This window comes from Saimiri boliviensis, chromosome 13 (genome assembly GCF_048565385.1).
Source record: "Saimiri boliviensis isolate mSaiBol1 chromosome 13, mSaiBol1.pri, whole genome shotgun sequence".
NCBI classification, from domain to species: Eukaryota; Metazoa; Chordata; class Mammalia; order Primates; family Cebidae; genus Saimiri; species Saimiri boliviensis.
The window spans coordinates 53,410,336-53,429,077 of record NC_133461.1 but is presented as its reverse complement, the minus strand read 5'-3'; the positions used below and the strand labels follow the sequence as shown (position 1 = coordinate 53,429,077).

Here is an 18,742-nt window from a genome sequence, read left to right as displayed (position 1 = left end):
TGTTTCATTGGTTGTCTGACTGAAACTTAAGTGCATTGTCTAATTCAAACTTTGTATTGAAAGTATTGGCCGGGCGCGGTGGCTCAAGCTTGTAATCCCAGCACTTTGGGAGGCTGAGGCGGGTGGATCACAAGGTCAAGAGATCGAGACCATCTTGGTCAACAAGGTGAAACCCTGTCTCTACTAAAAATACAAAAAAAAAAAAAAAAAATTAGCTGGGCATGGTGGTGCATGCCTGTAATCCCAGCTACTCAGGAGGCTGAGACAGGAGAATTGCCCAAACCCACGAGGTGGAGGTTTCGGTGAGCCGTGATCATGCCATTGCACTCCAGCCTGGGTAACAAGAGCGAAACTCCGTCTCAAAAAAAAAAAAAAAAAAGAAAGTATTTAAGGGAAAAAATAATTTCTTAGGTTTTCAGGTTAAATTTTCTACGCATTTCATAGAACATGCACAGAGAATGATCGCAGTTTCAGAGACTCGTGGCTTAAATAAGGGTCATAGAGCTCAGTACTTTACGGTCACGTGCTAAAAATATTTCTTTCATAGGTTGGTGCAGCATGATAGAGCTCAATTTCAAGGATGCGTTTGATTCCTTTGAGAGGCTAAAGAACGAGTCCAGGTGGTCCCAGTGCTATTATGCCTACTTGACTGCAGGTGAGTCACGCATGGCCCCTCAGGTTCCCTCTCCCTGTCATGAATTAGCTCACCTGACATCAGCAGACAGGAGAATGATGGCAGGAGGAAGCAAACGTTGTTCCCTTCCACGGCCTTCCCCAGCATGTTCATGTTTTGTGCAGCCAAGTAAATAGCACTGGAACACTGTGTTCACTGATCCAGGTGAACACCCAGAAATTCAGTCGTGTCCAGGATGCCTCTTTGCCGCACGCTTCCCCTCTGGGCCTGGTTTAGTCCTGTTCTCTGTCTTGGAAATGCATATTGTGAGGTCTTCCCAGTTATTGTACATTTTACCCTAAATAGCTTCAACCTGTCTCTATTCCTTTACTTTTTATGCTATGTTTTTTATTTATTAGGATTCTGAAGAATTTTTAAGAATTGAAGAGTCTTTTTTCATTGTGTTATTATTTTTTTTTTTGAGTCTGAGTCTTGCTCTGTTTCCCAGGTTGAAGTGCAGTGGCCTGATCACAACTTACTCTAGCCTCAACCTCCCAGGCTCAAGCCATACTCCTGCCTCAGCCTCCAGAGTAGCTGGGACTACAGACATGCCCACCACTCCCAGCTAATGTTTGAAAAAAATTTTGTAGCAACAAGGTCTTACTGTGTTGCCCAGGCTGATCTCTAACTTCCTGGGCTCAAGCGCTCCTCCTGCCTCAGCCTCCCAAAGCACTGGGATTATAGGCATGAGTCATGGAGCCTGACCTGTGTTAATATTTTTTAATTAGTGCTCTGGTTACAAAGTTGCATAGGTTTGAGTCATCTGCTCCAACCTTGTTTTACCTCCTAACCCTATTATATTTACAGTGTGATATTTCAGATGCAAGGTATTTCAACACTGCATATCGTTAATAACACCTGTATTCTATTTTGAGTGGGTTTTTTTTTTTTTTTGCCCTTGTATGAGGAGGTAGAGATGTGCTGCCACCTGGTGGCCAAAATAGTTGTCTGCATCCTTCAATACCTAAAGGGCCACGTGATATAGAATTGTAGAGGTGTGGAATTGAAGAAAGCGAAGCCGTTGTACATTTTCTGCCTTTAAGCAACTTCATGTAAGCCTTTTCTGGTTTATGTAATGAATTCTTCTCATACAGCCACATAAGAGATTCTTTTACTTAAAATTCAAGACTCATCCAAACCTTATTTTCAATATCTTCTTATTCTTAATGTTGAGATTTAATGAACCATCTTCCACTTCCATTCTTCCCTCTTAACTGATCTATTTAAAATAAGATAGAATTGATTAACATTGGCCAATAAGTATGTTCTGGATATCTTAAATTCCCTATAAAATTGCATCAGTTCATTAATAGTGCAAAGCCCCGTTGCATCCATATTCCACATTGTGTTCCCCATCAGACATGCATGTTCTCATGGCTCTGTCCCTGATGTTTGAATAAGCTTTTTCATATACTGCATAATATGCTATTTCTCACACTTAAAGTGTTGTTGTATAGAATTTGACATCTCAGATGAAAGTAGCAGCTATTTGTTGAGTGACTCATTGTGTTTAATATGTTGAAGAGTGGATTAACCCAGATTGAATACCCCAGAGTAAAGAGGTCTGCACACAACTCAGCAGCCATTAGGTGTCATTGGACTGCACAGTCAATGGTGGACAGCTGTTTATATTTTCATCTCTGTTGTGCCTCAGTTACGTAAATGTACAGTGTGGCTGTATAGAGGAACATTTATTCCCCCAATATTTGGAAATCCCAGGACCATATTACAGATAGGAGAGGATAAGCATGAAAGATTCTGATCTCTGTTTCTGCATGGGGATTTTGTAGAGAGGTTAAGATGTGGGTGAATACAAACTTTACATGAGGCAGGGAAGGAGCACCCATCACACCATCATGCAGGAGCTGCCTTTTGGGCTGGCTGTGAGCTAGAGGGGATGGGCATTCAGGGGCCCCAGACAGTGCCACTAGGGCTTAGTTCCCCAGCATGTGAATGTTTTGTGTGACTCTGTCAATAGTTTTGTACTTTTAAAAGTTGTGGTAAAATATATAGCAACATTTACCATTTGAACTTTTTTTAGGTGTACATGTCAGTGACGTCAGATACACTCACATTGTTATGCAAACATCACCACATCCATCTCCGGAACTTTCTCATCATCCCAAACTCAAACTCTACCCATTAAGCAGGAACTCCCCATTCACTTTTCCCCCAAGACCCTGGTTACCACGCTTCTACTTTCTATTTCTGTGAATTTAAATATGCTACCTATCTTGTGAGGAAGTGGAATATGTTCGTCCTTTTGTGTCTGGCTTATTTCATTTAGCAGAATGGCTTCAGGGTTCATCCATGTTGTAACACGTGTCAGGATCTCTTTTCCTTTTTACAGGCTGAGTAATATTCCATTGTATGTATATGCCATATTGTTCATTCATTCATTGATGGACATGTGGAGTGTTTTTAGCTTGTGTGTGTGGAGTGCTTACCTGGAATACTTGTGTAAAGATACCTGTTCCAGTCCTTGCTTTCAATACCTTTGGGTAGATACCTATAAGTAGAATTGCTTGATCATACACCTCTACTACTCTTGCAACTTTTCTGTAAGTTTGAAATTATATCAAAATTATAAGTTACCAAAAAAGATTAGAATATTACATATGGGATTGTGTATACTTAGTCTTAATGGAAGAGCCCATCATCCTAAGCTCTGCTTAGGCCTCATGTTTTAGGATAAACCAGAGACTCCTATGCTTTTAAGCATCTGCATCTTTTAAAGCAACTGTCTGGCCACACGCGGTGGTTCACACCTGTAATCCCAGCACTTTGGGAAACCAAGGTGGGTGGAGGCCAAGATGTTGAAACCCTCTCTCTACTAAAGATACAAAAATTAGCTGGGTATGTTGGTGTGTGCCTGTAGTCCCAGCTACTGGGGAGGCTGATGCAGGAGAATCACTTGAACCTGGGAGGCAGAGGTTGCTGTGAGCTGAGATCATGCCACTGCACTCCAGCCTGGCAACAGAGTGAGACTCCATCTTTTCAAAAAAGAAGAATGAACCAGCAAATCAACTTTAGTACATTCCAACTGGGAAGTGAAAAACCACATGTGATCTAACAAAAACGGATAGAAATGGATTCAGCACCATCAGTGTTGAGAGGAAAGGACAGAGATTGGTGGTAAAGTTTCAAGCAGGTGGTGGTGCTGCAGCCAGTGTGAAGTTTGCAGAAGAGACAGAGAAGACACAGCAAAGGGAGGATCATTAAGTCTTTGGGGCCTGAGGTGAGAAGAGGGTGTGCAGATGATCAAAATCTCACTCATTCCTCAAGATGCTGCTTGACTTCTCCTAGCTCCTTACAGCATCTGGTCGCCCCAAAGAGAAATGATCCCTTGACTTTCTGAGCTTTCTTTCTTTTTTTTTTTTGAGATGGAGTTTTGCTCTTGTTACCCAGGCTGGAGTGCAATGGCAGGATCTCAGCTCACCACAACCTCCGCCTCCTGGGTTCAGGTAATTCTCCTACCTCAGCCTCCTGAGTAGCTGGGATTACAGGCACGCACCACCATGCCCAGCTGATTTTTTTTGTATTTTTAGTAGAGACGGGGTTTCACTATGTTGACCAGGATGGTCTCGATCTCTTGACCTCGTGATCCACCCGCCTCAGCCTCCCAAAGTGCTGGGATTACAGGCTTGAGCCACTGTGCCCGGCCGACTTTCTGAGCTTTCTAAAAAGCACTTTAGTTCTCCTACCCTAATGACTCCTGTCACTACATGCGTTGCAGCTTGTGGGGCCCCATGTGCTTGTGTGAGCAAGTGTGATCTCTTCCATTGAAATTTCAGTTTCTTCAGGGTTCAAGCACATGTGTTTCTTCTTCATAGTCTTGCTGGTGGCTTATAGGTAGTAGGCAGCCAAGGAACATGGACAGGATGGATTCATGACTTCCTAGGACAGGGAGATCCTCCTTCCACCATGAAGCTTTCACGATCCTCTGGGCTCTTCATTGTTCTTTCTTAGGTTTCTATTTATTCTGCTTTCGGAGCATGTGGGCTATAATGTAACTAGGTTGTACACTGAGACAGTAGCTAAGGATTTTGGTATGTGAGAACCTGTCTCCCCAACAAGAGGACAAAGACCATGGCTTTCCTCAAGCTCCCTCAAAGCTCTGGGAACACAGGCACCTGGAAAAGTGATCAGCAGGGCGGTACAGTCCTTTGTGGAATAGTCTTTCTTTTTTGTTGAGACAGAGTCTCATTCTGTCCCCTAGGCTGGAGTACAGTGGTATCATCTCAGCTCACTGCAACCTCCACCTTCCAGGTTCAAGCGATTCTCCTGCCTCAGCCTCCTGAGTAGCTGGGATTACAGGCATGTGCCACCATGCCTGGCTAATTTTTGGATTTTTAGCAGAGATGGGGTTTCACCGTGTTGGCTAGGCTGGTCTCAAATTCCTGACCTCAGGTGATCCACCCACCTCAGCTTCCCAAAGTGCCCTTCACAAACCAGCCCTTTGTGGAATGGTCTTTAAACATATTTGCTCCTGTTTTTTTTTTTGTTTTTTTTTTTTGTTTTTTTTTTTTTAAGTATCATCACTTCAGGTATCCCTTAGTGGCATTTTCCCTGACTTAAACTTCAGAAATATAATTACGGTTTCTTACAGTTTGTCAGGGAGCCACTGGTGATGTGGATGGGGCACAGATTGTCTTTAAAGAAGTTCAGAAACTCTTCAAAAGGAAAAACAATCAGATTGAACAGTTCTCAGTGAAAAAGGTATGTTGGAGCCTATTTATCTGGTGTATTACTTACGATGGACGTTTGTAACCAACACCCCCTTGGCAAGCTTCAGGAAATTGTATTTAAGGCTGCCGATTTACTTGCCATGTAAAGTACAGTTTACCACCATGGAGAGAATTCTCTCCATGATTGCACCTCTGCTCTGAATAGAAGATTCTTGCCTTGCTGCAAATAATGAAAGCAGATTTTTTTCAAAGTTGACCAGCCCTGCAGATACAGTGCCTCAAAACATTGGGTTAAGACTCACAGTGGTTTCCCTTCATGGAAGTCTTTAGCTCAAAAGATGTATATGAACTAAAGAGTAACTGGAGTATAGGTTTTTTTTTTTTTAAATGAACGGAGACATCATACATTCTGCAGAGCTAATGAACACAACTCTAAAGAGGAAGATTTGTCTAAAGAATTAGGCGGTTTCGGAAGAATGGAAATTGGCAGGGCCTAGTGAGAAATGCAGGCTGTCGGGGGTTGAGAATAGGGAACGCCTCACATTTTGACGTAATAAAAAGCAAAAGTGTGTGTCACGGTTGCCAGCAGAAAGGCCCAAGACTGTAGATGTGTCCCTAATGTATTCTGTACTTTTGCGAATACAATTTTGCTGAATTACCTTGAGTTACATAATGTCTTATATCCTGATTTATCAGTTATTTTAGTTTTATATGTTTTTATTGAAGGAATAATGAAGTTTCTGAGTATAAATTAGGTAATAATGTACAGCTGAGAGCACTGGCACTAAATAGAAAATTTTAAAATCAAGAGAACTGTAACTAAAAGGCGTCCCCTCTTAGCTCCTCCATAGAAGCCCGTTGAATTATTAGCTGTAACCAAGCTTTATACATTCTGTTGCTCTAAATGCACATGAACCTAGTTTCACCCCCAAGTTTTCAGAATGTACCCTGCATCTTGATAGTAGGTTCAGTTGAATCATGAATGAAAGGCATAATTTTCAGTATGTCAAAAATCGAAAGCAACATTTCTTATAGACAGAGGAATTGTTATTCTTAGCTTTGAAGGAGAAGATCCTTCACACTGATGATGAACTATGTGCTTTTAAAGTGTCCAAGGTATATTTTTTATTTGAATCTGTTCTTGAAAAATGGAGCCTGTTTATTCTAACTCCTTACAGGCAGAGCGATTTCGGAAGCAAACCCCAACCAAAGCGCTGTGTGTGCTGGCGTCCATCGAAGTGTTGTACTTGTGGAAAGCTCTTCCAAACTGTTCCTTCCCCAACCTGCAGAGGATGAGCCAAGGTAAGAAATTTAATTAAAAAAAAACAACAACAACCCAGAACTCTGCAGTGGACACATTGGCTTCTTTTGTCAGTGCTCATTCTTCAGTTTCCCGTTTTTCTCATCCGACTGAGGGAGAGTATACACTTCTCCTTCTTAGATAAAGGGTGTCGTGATGAAAGAAATCCTGTCACTTAGGTGATGGGAGGAGGAGGCAGCACTGCTGTGTATAGATCTGCTTGCCTGAAACGTGTGATGCTTTTGTTATAAATGTTATTAATTCTGTAGTTGTGGAAGTTGCTGGAAGCATACATTTTTTTCCCCCAGTGAGAGTACTTTGTTTCCTATAGATGTGATTCACATAAATTAAAAGATGCTAAAGTGTGTCCTGGTGGGGTGGCTCACGCCTGTAATCCCAGCACTTTGGAAGGCCAAAGCAGGCAGACGGCTTCAGCCAGCAGTTTGAGACCAGCCTGGGCAACATGGTGAAATGCTGTCTCTACTAAAAATACAAAGAATTATCTGGACATGGTGGTGGGCACTTGTAGTCCCAGCTATTTGGGAAACTGAGGTGGGAGGATCACGTGAGCCCCGGATGTCGAGTCTGCAGTGAGCTTTGATCATGTTCCACCACTCCAGCCTGAATGATAAGAGTGAGATCCTGCCTAAAAAGGAAAAATAGGAAAAGAAATATGTTCTTATTCATGTATGTGCTGCCTTTTCCCAAGAAACTTAGTATTGACAGTTTAGACCTAATATTCTAGAAAGAGTTTGTAAGCCGCTGTTTCAGACTTTTCTCCAGTTACTCTTGTTTTTGACCAACTATGGCATGATCCATTGAGCCACGTATTTTTATCAGACCCTGCAAATCCCTTTTGCCTGTTTCTTTTTGTTTGTTTTTGTTTTTGTATTTGGTTTTTTGTTTTTGAGACAGAGTCTCGCTTTGACACCCAGGCTAGAGTAGTGCAGTGGCATGATCTCGGCTCACTGCAACTTCTGCCTCCTGGTTTCAGAAAAAACAAAGGCCTTCCCTCAAATGTGAAAAAAAAACATTGCCAGTTGCCAGTGTTGCTATTCCAGAGATCAAAGGAACGAAACTCCTCCATAAGAAGCTGAGATCCTGCCATTGCACTCCAGCCTGGGCAACAAGAGCAAAACTCTGTCTTAAAAAAACAAAACAGAAGTTTTGTACAGTGGCCCTGTGAGTCGAATAGATGTGTGACCTTCCCAAGGAGGCTGGAAAGGAAACAGAATATTCTTGGCTGTGTTAAATTCTGCTACGTTGTTTTAAAATTTTTTTTTTTTATATTTTAGAGACAGGTCTCATTGTGTCACCCAGGCTGGGTAAAATGGTATATTCATAACTCACTGCAGCCTCAAACTCCTAGGCTCAAGTGATCCTTCCATCTCAGTCTCCTGAGTAGCTAGGATTACAGGCGTGTGCTACTGCACCTGGCTGGTGTATTTATTTTTAAAGTATTTGCATAATTCAAACCCCCGTTCTTATTGGAACAAGTATAGAACATCTACCAATGTCCAATTCAAAGGAACAATAAAGAATATTAAGTATATTTTTAATGTACAAGTACAGGATCACATGTTTAAAGATAAATTAAAATGCAAATATAAGGCAGGCAGTAATTAACATTCACAGGAACAACTATCAGTTAAGTGAGATTTGACAAAAAATTCTCTGAACCCCGTTCCAGGTATTAAAATGAAAAACTAACCACAAAGATGTGTGCCTGGAGGGGAAGACAGACAGCATCTGAAGTGAGCATGAGATAATTCTCTAATATATTTGCTAAATTTAACCCAGTTCCGAGGTCTATTAATTAGATTATATCATTCCTCAATGGCAAGCAGTAATGGTACAAACTGATCCAACCACATCAGTACAATGAAGATCTTTGTAGAGAAATAGTTATGTTCCAGAAAAAACTGATAGCGGCAATGTCATAGGCATTTATTAGACTCTGCATCATGCCCTCCCAGTTTTGTGCATTCAGCTTATCAGAGTCCCCACCTGTAGCTCCCCTGCCCCAGCCGAGCTAGTGAGAATCCTACATCCTTGTCGTTTCATCCATAACCTTTTCCCCACCCACCTGCGCTTCGCCACTGCTGCTTCCTCTGCGTTGTTTTTTGTTGTTTTTGTTTTTGAGACAGGTTCATGCTCTCTTGCCCAGGCTGGAGTGCAGTAGCGTGATCACAGTTCACTGCACCCTCTGCCTCCCTGGCTCAAACGATCCTCCCACCTCAGTCTCCTGATTAGTTGGGACCACACCAGCTATTTAAAAAAAAAAAAAAATTGTAGAGATGGGGGTCTTGCCATGTTTCCCAGGTTGGTCTTCAGCTCCTGGGCCCAAGTGATCCTCTTGCCTTGGTCTTCCAAAGTGTGGGGATTACAGGCGTGAGCCACCGTGCCCAGCTACATTGTAAACATGTTTGTATTCTAGACCCAGCCGGCAGAGTGATCCTATTAAAACCTAATCATGTTGTGTCACTGTGTTTCCCAGAATCCTCTGTGGTCTCTCATCTCATTCAGAGTAAAAGCCCAAGTCCATTCAGCGGCAGGCAGTGCTCCCAGTCTGTAACCCCTGAGGCTGTTGTCCCTCCCTGCTCTTCCCCCTTGCTCAGCACAGCCCTCCTCCCTGCTCTTGGACACAACTGGCCTCTGTGGCTTTGTACTTGCTCTTCTCTCTGAGAAGGAATTTTTTGTTTGTTTTGTCATTGTTGTATTCCAAGCACCTAGAACTGCCTCGCAAACAGTAGTGCTGAAAAACAATTGAATGAATGAGGAATGAATGAATGAATGAACAAGTTAATGAACTGCATTAATGTTTCCTTAATGTTGCTGCCGTAAGAGCCTGAATTCTTTTTCTTATGACTGTATTCCCAGCCTGGCTTTCTGGGGCAACTCCTGCTTCTGCAAGATCAGCTTCTGTTCTTCACATTTACCTTTTCCTCTCGCCTTCAAGTTACTTGTTCTATAACTTGAGCTCTCTCTCTCTCTCTCTCTGTTTCTCTCTCTCTTTCTCTCTCTCTGTGTGTACACACACACACACACACACACACACACACACACACACACACATAGTTTGTTTGTTTTTGAGATGAAGTCTTGTTCTGTCACCCAGCCTGGAGTGCAGTGGGCGCAGTCTTGGCTCACTGCAACCTCTGCCTCCTGGGTTCAGGTGATTCTACTGCCTCAGCCTCCTGAGTAGCTAGGACTACAGGCACCCGCCACCACACCCAGCTAATTTTTGGATTTATTTTAGTAGAGACGGGGTTTCACCATGTTTTACATGGTCATGTAAAGACCATGTTGGCCAGGATGGTCTCGATCCCTTGACCTTGTGATCCACCCACCCTGGCCTCCCAAAGTGCTAGGATTACAGGCATGAGCCATCACACCTGGCCTATATATATATATATACTTTTACTTATAATATAAAAGATAAATACATGCATAATATTCAGTAAGTTATATATCTTGTTGAATCACAGTATCTTTATTAGTCTTCGAAAATAATTGTATTACTTCCTTTCTTCCTCATTAGTTCCATGATGTTTCCATTTTGCATCTTTCTCATTTCCTTGGAAAACTCCCGTAACATTTTCCAACCTGTGTGTCCATCCCCCACGGCTTGCTGTTGAAGTGGAGGGCTCAGTTCTGATCCCCTCTCGCTGACTAGTATAGTACCTCATACAAAAAGAAAGGTGCCTATGGCATGGCAGTTTAATGTGAAGTTATTTTTAAGAAATTCGCAGAACTTTCTTTTTTAGAGCAGTTTTAGGTTCATAGCAAAATTGAGCAGAAAGTCCAGAGTCCCCACACGCTCCTACCCACCCCATCCTTCCTGACTACCAACATCAGGGTGGTACATTTGTTACAGTCTGTGAACCGTCATTGACACATCGTAATCACCCAAAGCCCCTAGTTAACAGTAGGGTTCACTCCGTGAACAAACAGTAGGGTTTGGACCATTGTATAATGATGTGTCTACTGTGATGATATCACACAGTATTTTCATTGCCTTAAAAATTCTTTGTGCTCCACCTACTCATCCCTCCCCGTCCCCTCACCCCTGGCGGCAACCACTGATATTTTTACTGGATTCATAGTTTTACCATCATACAGTATGTGTCTTTTCAGATTGGCATGTTTCACAAGGTAATGATATGTTGCAATTTGAGTTTTCTTGACACTGAAGTTTGGCATTTTTGCCTTTCTTTGTCTTAGGCTACTCACTAATGGATGAGGAATGGGTACCTTCTGAGTTTTAGGAGGCAGCAGCATGAACTGAAATATTCACTTCACTCTTCATGATATTGAAGGAATTAAGTGAATGTATTTTCTTACTCCTCTGTTCACTCCCCTTCTTTTCAAGCTTGCCATGCAGTGGATGATTCATCTGTTGTTGGATTAAAGTATTTGCTTCTTGGTGCCATACACAAATGCCTAGGAAACTCAGAAGATGCTGTTCAGGTAAACTATTAATGTTTTCAGGGCTAAAGAAAATAAATCCTGAACACCTACATATATGCTTGTAAATAAGAAAAATGAAAAAGCACTAAACAAAACCGAACCTCCCACTATGAACTTTATCCAACTGATTCGATTAATGCCATTGTCTCAGATGCTAGAAGTTGATGATGGTTAATACTAGTTTTTACTTTAGATTCTTAGAATGCTTCTTTATATACGGACTCCTTTTCCGGCATTAGTATTTATCAAAGATGACAGTCTCTACGTGAGAGAGAAGGATATGAGGAAGCAGACGAGTTTGAAGGAGCTGAATGAAGCCTCATAGTTAGATAAGAACAAAAGTGATCAGACATGCCAGTCTTTTTAACTGTGGATTATTGATGCAGTCCTGGGGGTCGGCGAGGGAGTTGTTAGCTTAGGACAGTCTGTGTATATATTATATAAGAAAGAATTATTAATTATTTTAAAATATAGTTGGAAGGATTTTTCTAAAGTTTTTTTGTGGGATTGGTTATTTTGAAGAAGTATGTATCAGTGTTACTTTGACTACACTTTGAAAGAATCAGTGTACAGTGGCTGGGTCTAGTGGCTCACGCCTGTAATCCCAGCACTTTGGGAGGCCAAGGCGGGTGGATCACTTGAGGTCAGGAGTTTGAGACCAGCCTGGCCAACATAATGAAACCCTATCTCTACTAAAAATAAAAAATTAGCCAGGTGTGGTGGCACACGCCTGTAATCCCAGCTATTCAGGAGGCTGAGACACAAGAATTGCTTGAATCCAGAAGGCAGGGGTTGCAGTGAGCCAAGATTGCACCACTGCCCTCCAGCCTGGGTGACAGAACAAGACTCTGTCTCAAAAAAAAAAAAAAAAAAAAGGAATCAGTGTACAGTATTAGGAGACTTTTGGCTTTTAAATCCTAGATAATAATGTTCTTGTAACTTTAGTCTTTCACTGTGAGCTTATGGTAGTTATTACAGCCCTAAATAGCTTATTTTAGATCAAATGCTTAAGTGCTCACAAGATACAATCAAGACACATATCAAGAGATGGTAGTTGCCTTGTGTGTTTTCTGTTTTAAATATAAAATGGGATGTTTACACTCTTAGATACAGATAAACATGTTCTCAGTAATAAAATCAATAGAGGCTAATATGTGCCCTGGAAAAATAAGTAGCACAGATTAGGTAGTCTGATATATTCTGAGGAGTGCACATCAGGCAACATGTAAAGAACTTCTAAGATGCAGATAGGAAGGAATGAAGATGAGGAGAGAAGAAAAAATCTGATCTAGAAAACAGAGTATGAGTCCCCCTTCGCACCACCTCTTGAAGATTGTAATAAGCCTTATGCTAAGTAGGAAAATGAATTCATCCAATAACACTTGCATTCCTTTCAGTACTTCCAGCGGGCTGTGAAAGATGAATTGTGTCGTCAGAATAACTTGTACGTTCAGCCTTATGCCTGTTATGAACTTGGCTGTCTTCTATTAGACAAACCAGAGGTAAGGTCTTATATATGTATATTTTAGTAATGTTCATCAACAAAAATGTAGAAGTGAGCAAACACAAAGCATCCTTCATTTAAAACAAATTGATTCAACACAGTTTTCTTCACTTTGTTTTCCTTGATTTCACTTAGGATGAGTCCAAGAAGCTAGTAATACTATCTTACTCTCTTTAAGGAGGTAATTTCTTCCCTAGAATTCAAATTACAGTCATACATCTCTTTTTTTTTTTTTTTTTTTTTTTTTTTTGAGACAGAGTTTCGCTCTTGTTACCCAGGCTGGAGTGCAATGGTGCCATCTCGGCTCACCGCAACCTCCGCCTCCTGGGTTCAAGCAATTCTCCTGCCTCAGCCTCCCTAGTAGCTGGGACTACAGGCGTGCGCCACCATGCCCAGCTAATTTTTTTTTTTTTTTTGTATTTTTAGTAGAGACGGGGTTTCACCATGTTGACCAGGATGGTCTCGATCTATGGACCTCGTGATCCACCCGCCTCGGCCTCCCAAAGTGCTGGGATCACAGGCGTGAACCACCGCGCCCGGCCAGTCATACGTCTCTTAACAACATTCTGAGAAAGGCATTGTCAGGCGATTCCTTCGTTGTGCAAATATCACAGAGTGTACTTACACAAACCTAGATGGTATCACCTACTACACAAACAGGCTGTACCTATAGCCTGTTGCTCTGGGCTAGAATCCTGCACAGCATGTTACTATATTGAATACTGTAGGCAACCGTAACACAGTGTTAAGTATTTGTAAGTGTTAAGCATCTAAACATAGAAAAGGTATAGGAAAAACACAGTTTTTAAAAGATAAAATATGACCAGGCTCAGTGGCTCATGCCTATAATCCCAGCAGTTTGGGAGGCTGAGCCAGGAGTATCACTTGAGCCCAGAGGTTCAAAACCAACCTGGGCAACAAAGTCAACTCTCATTTCTACAAAAAAAAAAAAAAAAAAAAAAGGGAAAAACAGTCAGGCATGGCAGCACATGCCTGTAGTCGCAGTTAACCTGGGGGCTGAGGTAAGAGGATCTCTGGAGTTTGAGGTTGCAATGAGCCATGATTGTGCCGCTACACTCTAGCCTGAGCAACAGAGCAAGACTTTGTCTCAAAAAAAGAAAGAAAGAAAGGTTATAGCTGTATAACCACTATCTAACCATTAATTTTAAGGTTGTTCAGTAAGATTTTTAACCTAATATATTTTAGAGGTTACCTTTTATAGACTATGAAAAATTATTTATCAAGTAATTATATATCACGTAATGTCCTCATGTAGACAAATCCACATCTTTATATTAAAAAATATTGGGGCTGGGCACAGTGGCTCACACCTATAGTCCCAGCACTTTGGGAGGCCAAGGTGGTGGATCACCTGAGGTTTGAGACCAGCCTGGCCAACATGGCAAAATGCTGTCTCTACTAAAAATACAAAAAATTAGCTGGGCGTAGTGGCAGGCACCTGTAAACCCAGCTACTCAGGAGGCTGAGGCAGGATAATTGCTTGAACATGGGAGGCAGAGGTTGCAGTGAGCCAGGGTCTTGCCACTGCACACCACACTCCAGCCTGGACAACAGAGTGAAACTCCATCTGAAAAAAAGAAAAAAGAAAAAGAATATTGGAGTCATTATACTTGAATGAACAGTTGACTCACTGCTGTGTCTACTGTGAATTGTTTTAATTAACATAGCCTCCTTATACCGTTTTCTGCCTGCATATATATAAACACAGATTTTAAGAGATAATGTGTTTCTCTTATAGACTGTAGGAAGAGGCAGAACTCTACTTCTTCAAGCAAAGGTAAATATCCTGAATCTGCCTTTCTCCAGTGGCCTGTCTTATCCAGTACAGTGTACACCTGAGTCTGAATTCAGGAAAGTTTATGCATTGATGTTCTGGTTGGTAATATTTCTGGAAAGGAAAAATGATAACTAATTAAATCAGTGAGCTCTTGAGTTTTAAGGGAAATGGTAAGATCAGAAGGAACTCCTATGAAATTGTTCATCCTGCTTTAGAAACACTCTTAGAGTTTGGGTGGGAAAACAACTTTAGATTTTATAACTATGTTCTTGAGTTAAGAATTTCTAACAGTAACTTATATTGAGCACAATGTAACACTACTTTTTCAAGAATAACATGAGGAAAATTGTCCAAAGAGAACATTATTGACATTCAGTTGCTGTTTTCAAAAATGAATACAAAGTTTGAGGTTGAGTAATATGAAAATCAAGTGGATGGGAAGTCTTTACTAGGAGTATAGAGATTTTATTTTGGGAGTACAAAACTTAGCGTGCTTTATACCAGAGTACCCTGTGCAAGCTTAGCTAACAGAGGGCATAAATATCTTTCTTTGATCTTACAGGAGGATTTCTCTGGCTACGACTTTGAAAACAGATTGCATGTCCGCATCCATGCTGCTCTGGCCTCTCTGAGGGAATTAGTTCCTCAGTGACAGACCCGGAACACCTGCTCTGTCCCTCCCCACCCAGGGTCCGCACTTTAAAATAAAAGCAGAGGACAAAGCTCTTGTGAAGATCGGCTTTTCTTCTGAAAACCACCTGTGCCAGGGACACATTTTCCCACTTAAGCTGACATATTAAAGATCTCCTCTTTTAAACATGTAGCTAAAAAGTAATAATGATGTTGAGGAGGAGGATGATGGTTATAACTAACCACCTGGGGAGAGGGTTAAGTGACCTTGCTCAAACATTTTAGTTTTGTGATTTATTATTTTTAAAAGTCAAACAAAATATCCAACCCAAGATCCTGTAGGAACACCTACCGTAAGCACATATCTGAATGGGTAACATATCTGTAAATTATTAACAATATCATGACATAGCATTTATATTTGTGTTTTGAAAAAATAAAAGTGCTTTCTAGCGTTTTACTTTATCTTCACAACTCCAGTGAATAACATAGCACAGATATTCTTAACCCCACTTTGCGGACAGTGAAACTCAGGCACAGAAAGGCTAATTGACTTATCCCAATTAATTATTCCTGTTATCAGCAGAGCAATGAATAGAAAGCAGATTTCCTGACCATCTGTTCTTTTTATTATAAAAATAATTCATGTTAATAGGCCAGAATTCCATGCTTTACTTATTAAAAGAACAAAATCTTCAGTTGAAGTTATGTCAACAGAAACACTCATCTCCAGATTGTCTACAGAAAGTTTCAAAGTGATGGACACTCTTTTTTTCCTTCGAAAGCCAACCAAGTAGGAGCAAATATTAATAGAAGATGATTTTACAACTAAAAGTGTAACTCTTTTGCTAATCTATTAGAAGGCATAGTCTATAGATTAGACAAATAATATCTACATTTTGAGGGTTTTCCTTTCTTTCTGAAAATTGTCAAATTACCAACTTTTGGAAATCTTTTAACAAATGAGTTGAACGATTATTTGTGAATGAACATAGATTTTTGCCTCAAAATATTTGCTGGTGGAACATTTGCTGGGCTACACAGTGCCAGGTTTTAATCATTTTCCCCTTAGCTCAGGTTATTTAGATACTATAAAAGGAATTCAAAGTTATTTTTTTATCCTTCATTGCTAATTTTTATTGTCATTTAATTTACCTCCGTGCCCAGTACTGCAAACCTGTGGTTTTGAAGAATCTAAATACCTCAGTCACTTTTAAGAATCTCTGCCATAATTTGGCTCAATGTTTAAGGTTAGGTTTTTAAAGAAATTTTTATTGAGCAAAAGGGTATCATTTTAGAGTATCATTATTTACAAATTCTTTTGGCTGAAGCATGATCTCATGATATTAATATTTTAATATTTCTTTTCAAAATAAAACATGAGAAAAGCAAGTAGAATGTTGGCAAATTTAATCTGATTTGACCTTGTTTTGAAGGAATAATAATAATTTCTTTGAAAGAAGTTATTTCTCACTGACTTTGGCAAAACTATATTCATGTTTCTTCATCTCTGTTACCCACTTTTCAGTAGACTGTTTCCAAAGTGTTTATTCACAATGACTTTCTCTTGATGTGAATTCGGTGTGGATTTTTACATAATAGTAAGAGAGAAGAGATTGCTCTCCTATATTCAGTGTATGAGAGCTTCCAGAAGCCAAGAAGGGAACTTTTTTCTGAAGAGAAAAATTGGTGTCCAAAAATATTGGATATCTGGTTTTATCTAGACTGAAGGGAAGAACAACATTATGAATCTTTAAAATAAGGCTATTGCCATTTTGTTCTCTTCTTAACGTGCAGCATAGGTGACAAGCTTTTCTGTCGTGATCGTGGGAGCATTCTGAATCATGGCATTCTCGTTTCAGAGTTCGTTCTTGAATTTTCAGTTTAAAATATTGTTTGAACTATTATTCCATATTCAAAGATTACATAATTGACTCTTTTTCAGAAGATTTATTTCTGCCTGCTTACAAAACTACGTTTATTTCCCCATAGAGAGATCAGGACTTCAGATGAGTTTGTGTTCAGCTCACTTACCTGGATAGACAATTTTGTGTTTTGCAACACCATCCTGTAGGTTTTCTTTACTAGTCAAAGTGTAGGTCTTTTTAAAATTTTATTTATTTATTTTGAGATGAAGTCTCATTCTGTCACCCAGGCTGGAGTGCAGTGGTGCCATCTAGGCTCACTGCAAACCTCTGTCACCCAGGTTCAAGCAATTCTCCTGCCTCAGCCTCCAGAGTAGCTGGGATTACAGGTGCCTGCTACCACACCTAATTTTTAGTGTTTGAGTAGAGACGGAATTTCACCATCTTAGCCAGGCAAGTCTTGAACTCTTGACCTCATGATTCACCTGCCTCAGCCTCCCAAAGTGCTGGGATTTCAGGCATGAGCCACTGCACCCAGCCAGGTCTTTTTTTTTTTTTTTTTTTTAAGAGTCTATTCTAGGCTTGGTACAGATGGCCCCCTTGGAACATCTGTGTTAACATGGTGGTAGACCATGAAGAGTGGGTAGATGGAGCTTCTAGACTCCAAAACAACAAAACCACAGTGTGAGTACACTGTCCCATTAGATTGACCGAAGTCTGAGTACATTTTCTGGCCTGTGTGCTGTGACTCATCCAACCTGTGAACTGCTTGTGATCCGCCTGGTAACTTGGTTTGGTGTAAACTGCTCTTAACCCTTTGCTGATGAAGACAATAATCATATAAGTGGAACTATTTGCATCTATGTGTGTTTCTTTTTTATGTTGTCATCACTCACTCCTTCCCCTTTCCTATTTTGGAGGCTCTCAATGGATCTTCTAGTTTATAAATGTCAAATATATTTTTGTATTAGATTGTGCCTATGATGAGAGAAATCTCTAATGTATATTTTATGTATGCTGAACACATTTTTATAATTTGACACACTTGGAGGCATGGTCTAGTAATAATAATGTAATATATACCTTGCTGGTTAATATAACTAAGATTTTACCTTCAATGGATTAGGTATCTTTTTTATTTTAGCACTTGATAGCTGTCTTCTACTGAGTAAAGAATTATAACTTTTAGATGTCACAGAAAATTAGAATATTTATTGTCACATATTGTGTAAGTCAATTATTTACCGAATTTGCACTTTTCTGTCTCTGCCAACTAAAGTGAAAGGACAAGTCATATCTGATTTTTAAAATGAGCACATGCGTGCATGCGCGTGCACACACTCACACTCTTCTTTGCTGTTTAAACTTTTCCATTGGATTTCTTCCTTGAGTAAATCGTGGTGGCAGGTGTTCAAATGTGGCTTTACACTATGAAGATACACATTCACAAAGTCATGATGTACTGTTTTGGTTTCTGTGGATGGTATATGTTGTAGAAAGACAATTGTTAAATTGAGATCATTCAAGAAGATATATAGTTGAGGCAGATACTTTAGAAGCTAGAAGAGGAAATGCAGCAAGAGAAAAGGATAGGAGAGCAAGAGAAAAAGCCATAACAGATATGCTCCTTCCTCAGTAAAGTATGCAGAAATCACCAAGAGCACAGTTTAACTGGCTTTCTTGTGAAAACTAGCAAGGGTATCACCTAGTTGACTTGGGTGTGAAATAGAAGCAACACATTTGAAACCCAGGTGACCTCTATGTAATGCTTAGTTCCTCTTCCCAGAGGCCAGTGGTTGTCAATTTTCGTGTTT

At 40.4% G+C, this 18,742-nt stretch overlaps 1 protein-coding gene and 1 non-coding gene across 4 annotated transcripts in view; one reads left to right on the top strand and one right to left on the bottom strand.

Annotated features, from left to right (window-relative positions):
- TTC39C (tetratricopeptide repeat domain 39C) overlaps nucleotides 1-18,148 on the top strand; it is a 123,565-nt gene extending 105,417 nt beyond the window's left edge. For all 3 annotated transcript variants that reach the window (XM_039463820.2, XM_074383668.1, XM_039463822.2), the window contains 7 exons: nucleotides 548-655; nucleotides 5,283-5,392; nucleotides 6,540-6,663; nucleotides 11,034-11,131; nucleotides 12,529-12,633; nucleotides 14,395-14,433; nucleotides 14,996-18,148. In XM_039463820.2, the coding sequence (XP_039319754.1) occupies nucleotides 548-655; nucleotides 5,283-5,392; nucleotides 6,540-6,663; nucleotides 11,034-11,131; nucleotides 12,529-12,633; nucleotides 14,395-14,433; nucleotides 14,996-15,085 (674 nt within the window). In that variant the 3' untranslated portion in view covers nucleotides 15,086-18,148. The remainder of the gene's footprint in view (nucleotides 1-547; nucleotides 656-5,282; nucleotides 5,393-6,539; nucleotides 6,664-11,033; nucleotides 11,132-12,528; nucleotides 12,634-14,394; nucleotides 14,434-14,995) is intronic.
- LOC120361785 (U5 spliceosomal RNA) lies at nucleotides 5,620-5,730 on the bottom strand. The gene has a single exon (XR_005577900.1). It is a non-coding gene; the product is annotated as a U5 spliceosomal RNA (small nuclear RNA).
- Nucleotides 18,149-18,742: the final 594 nt, after the last annotated feature.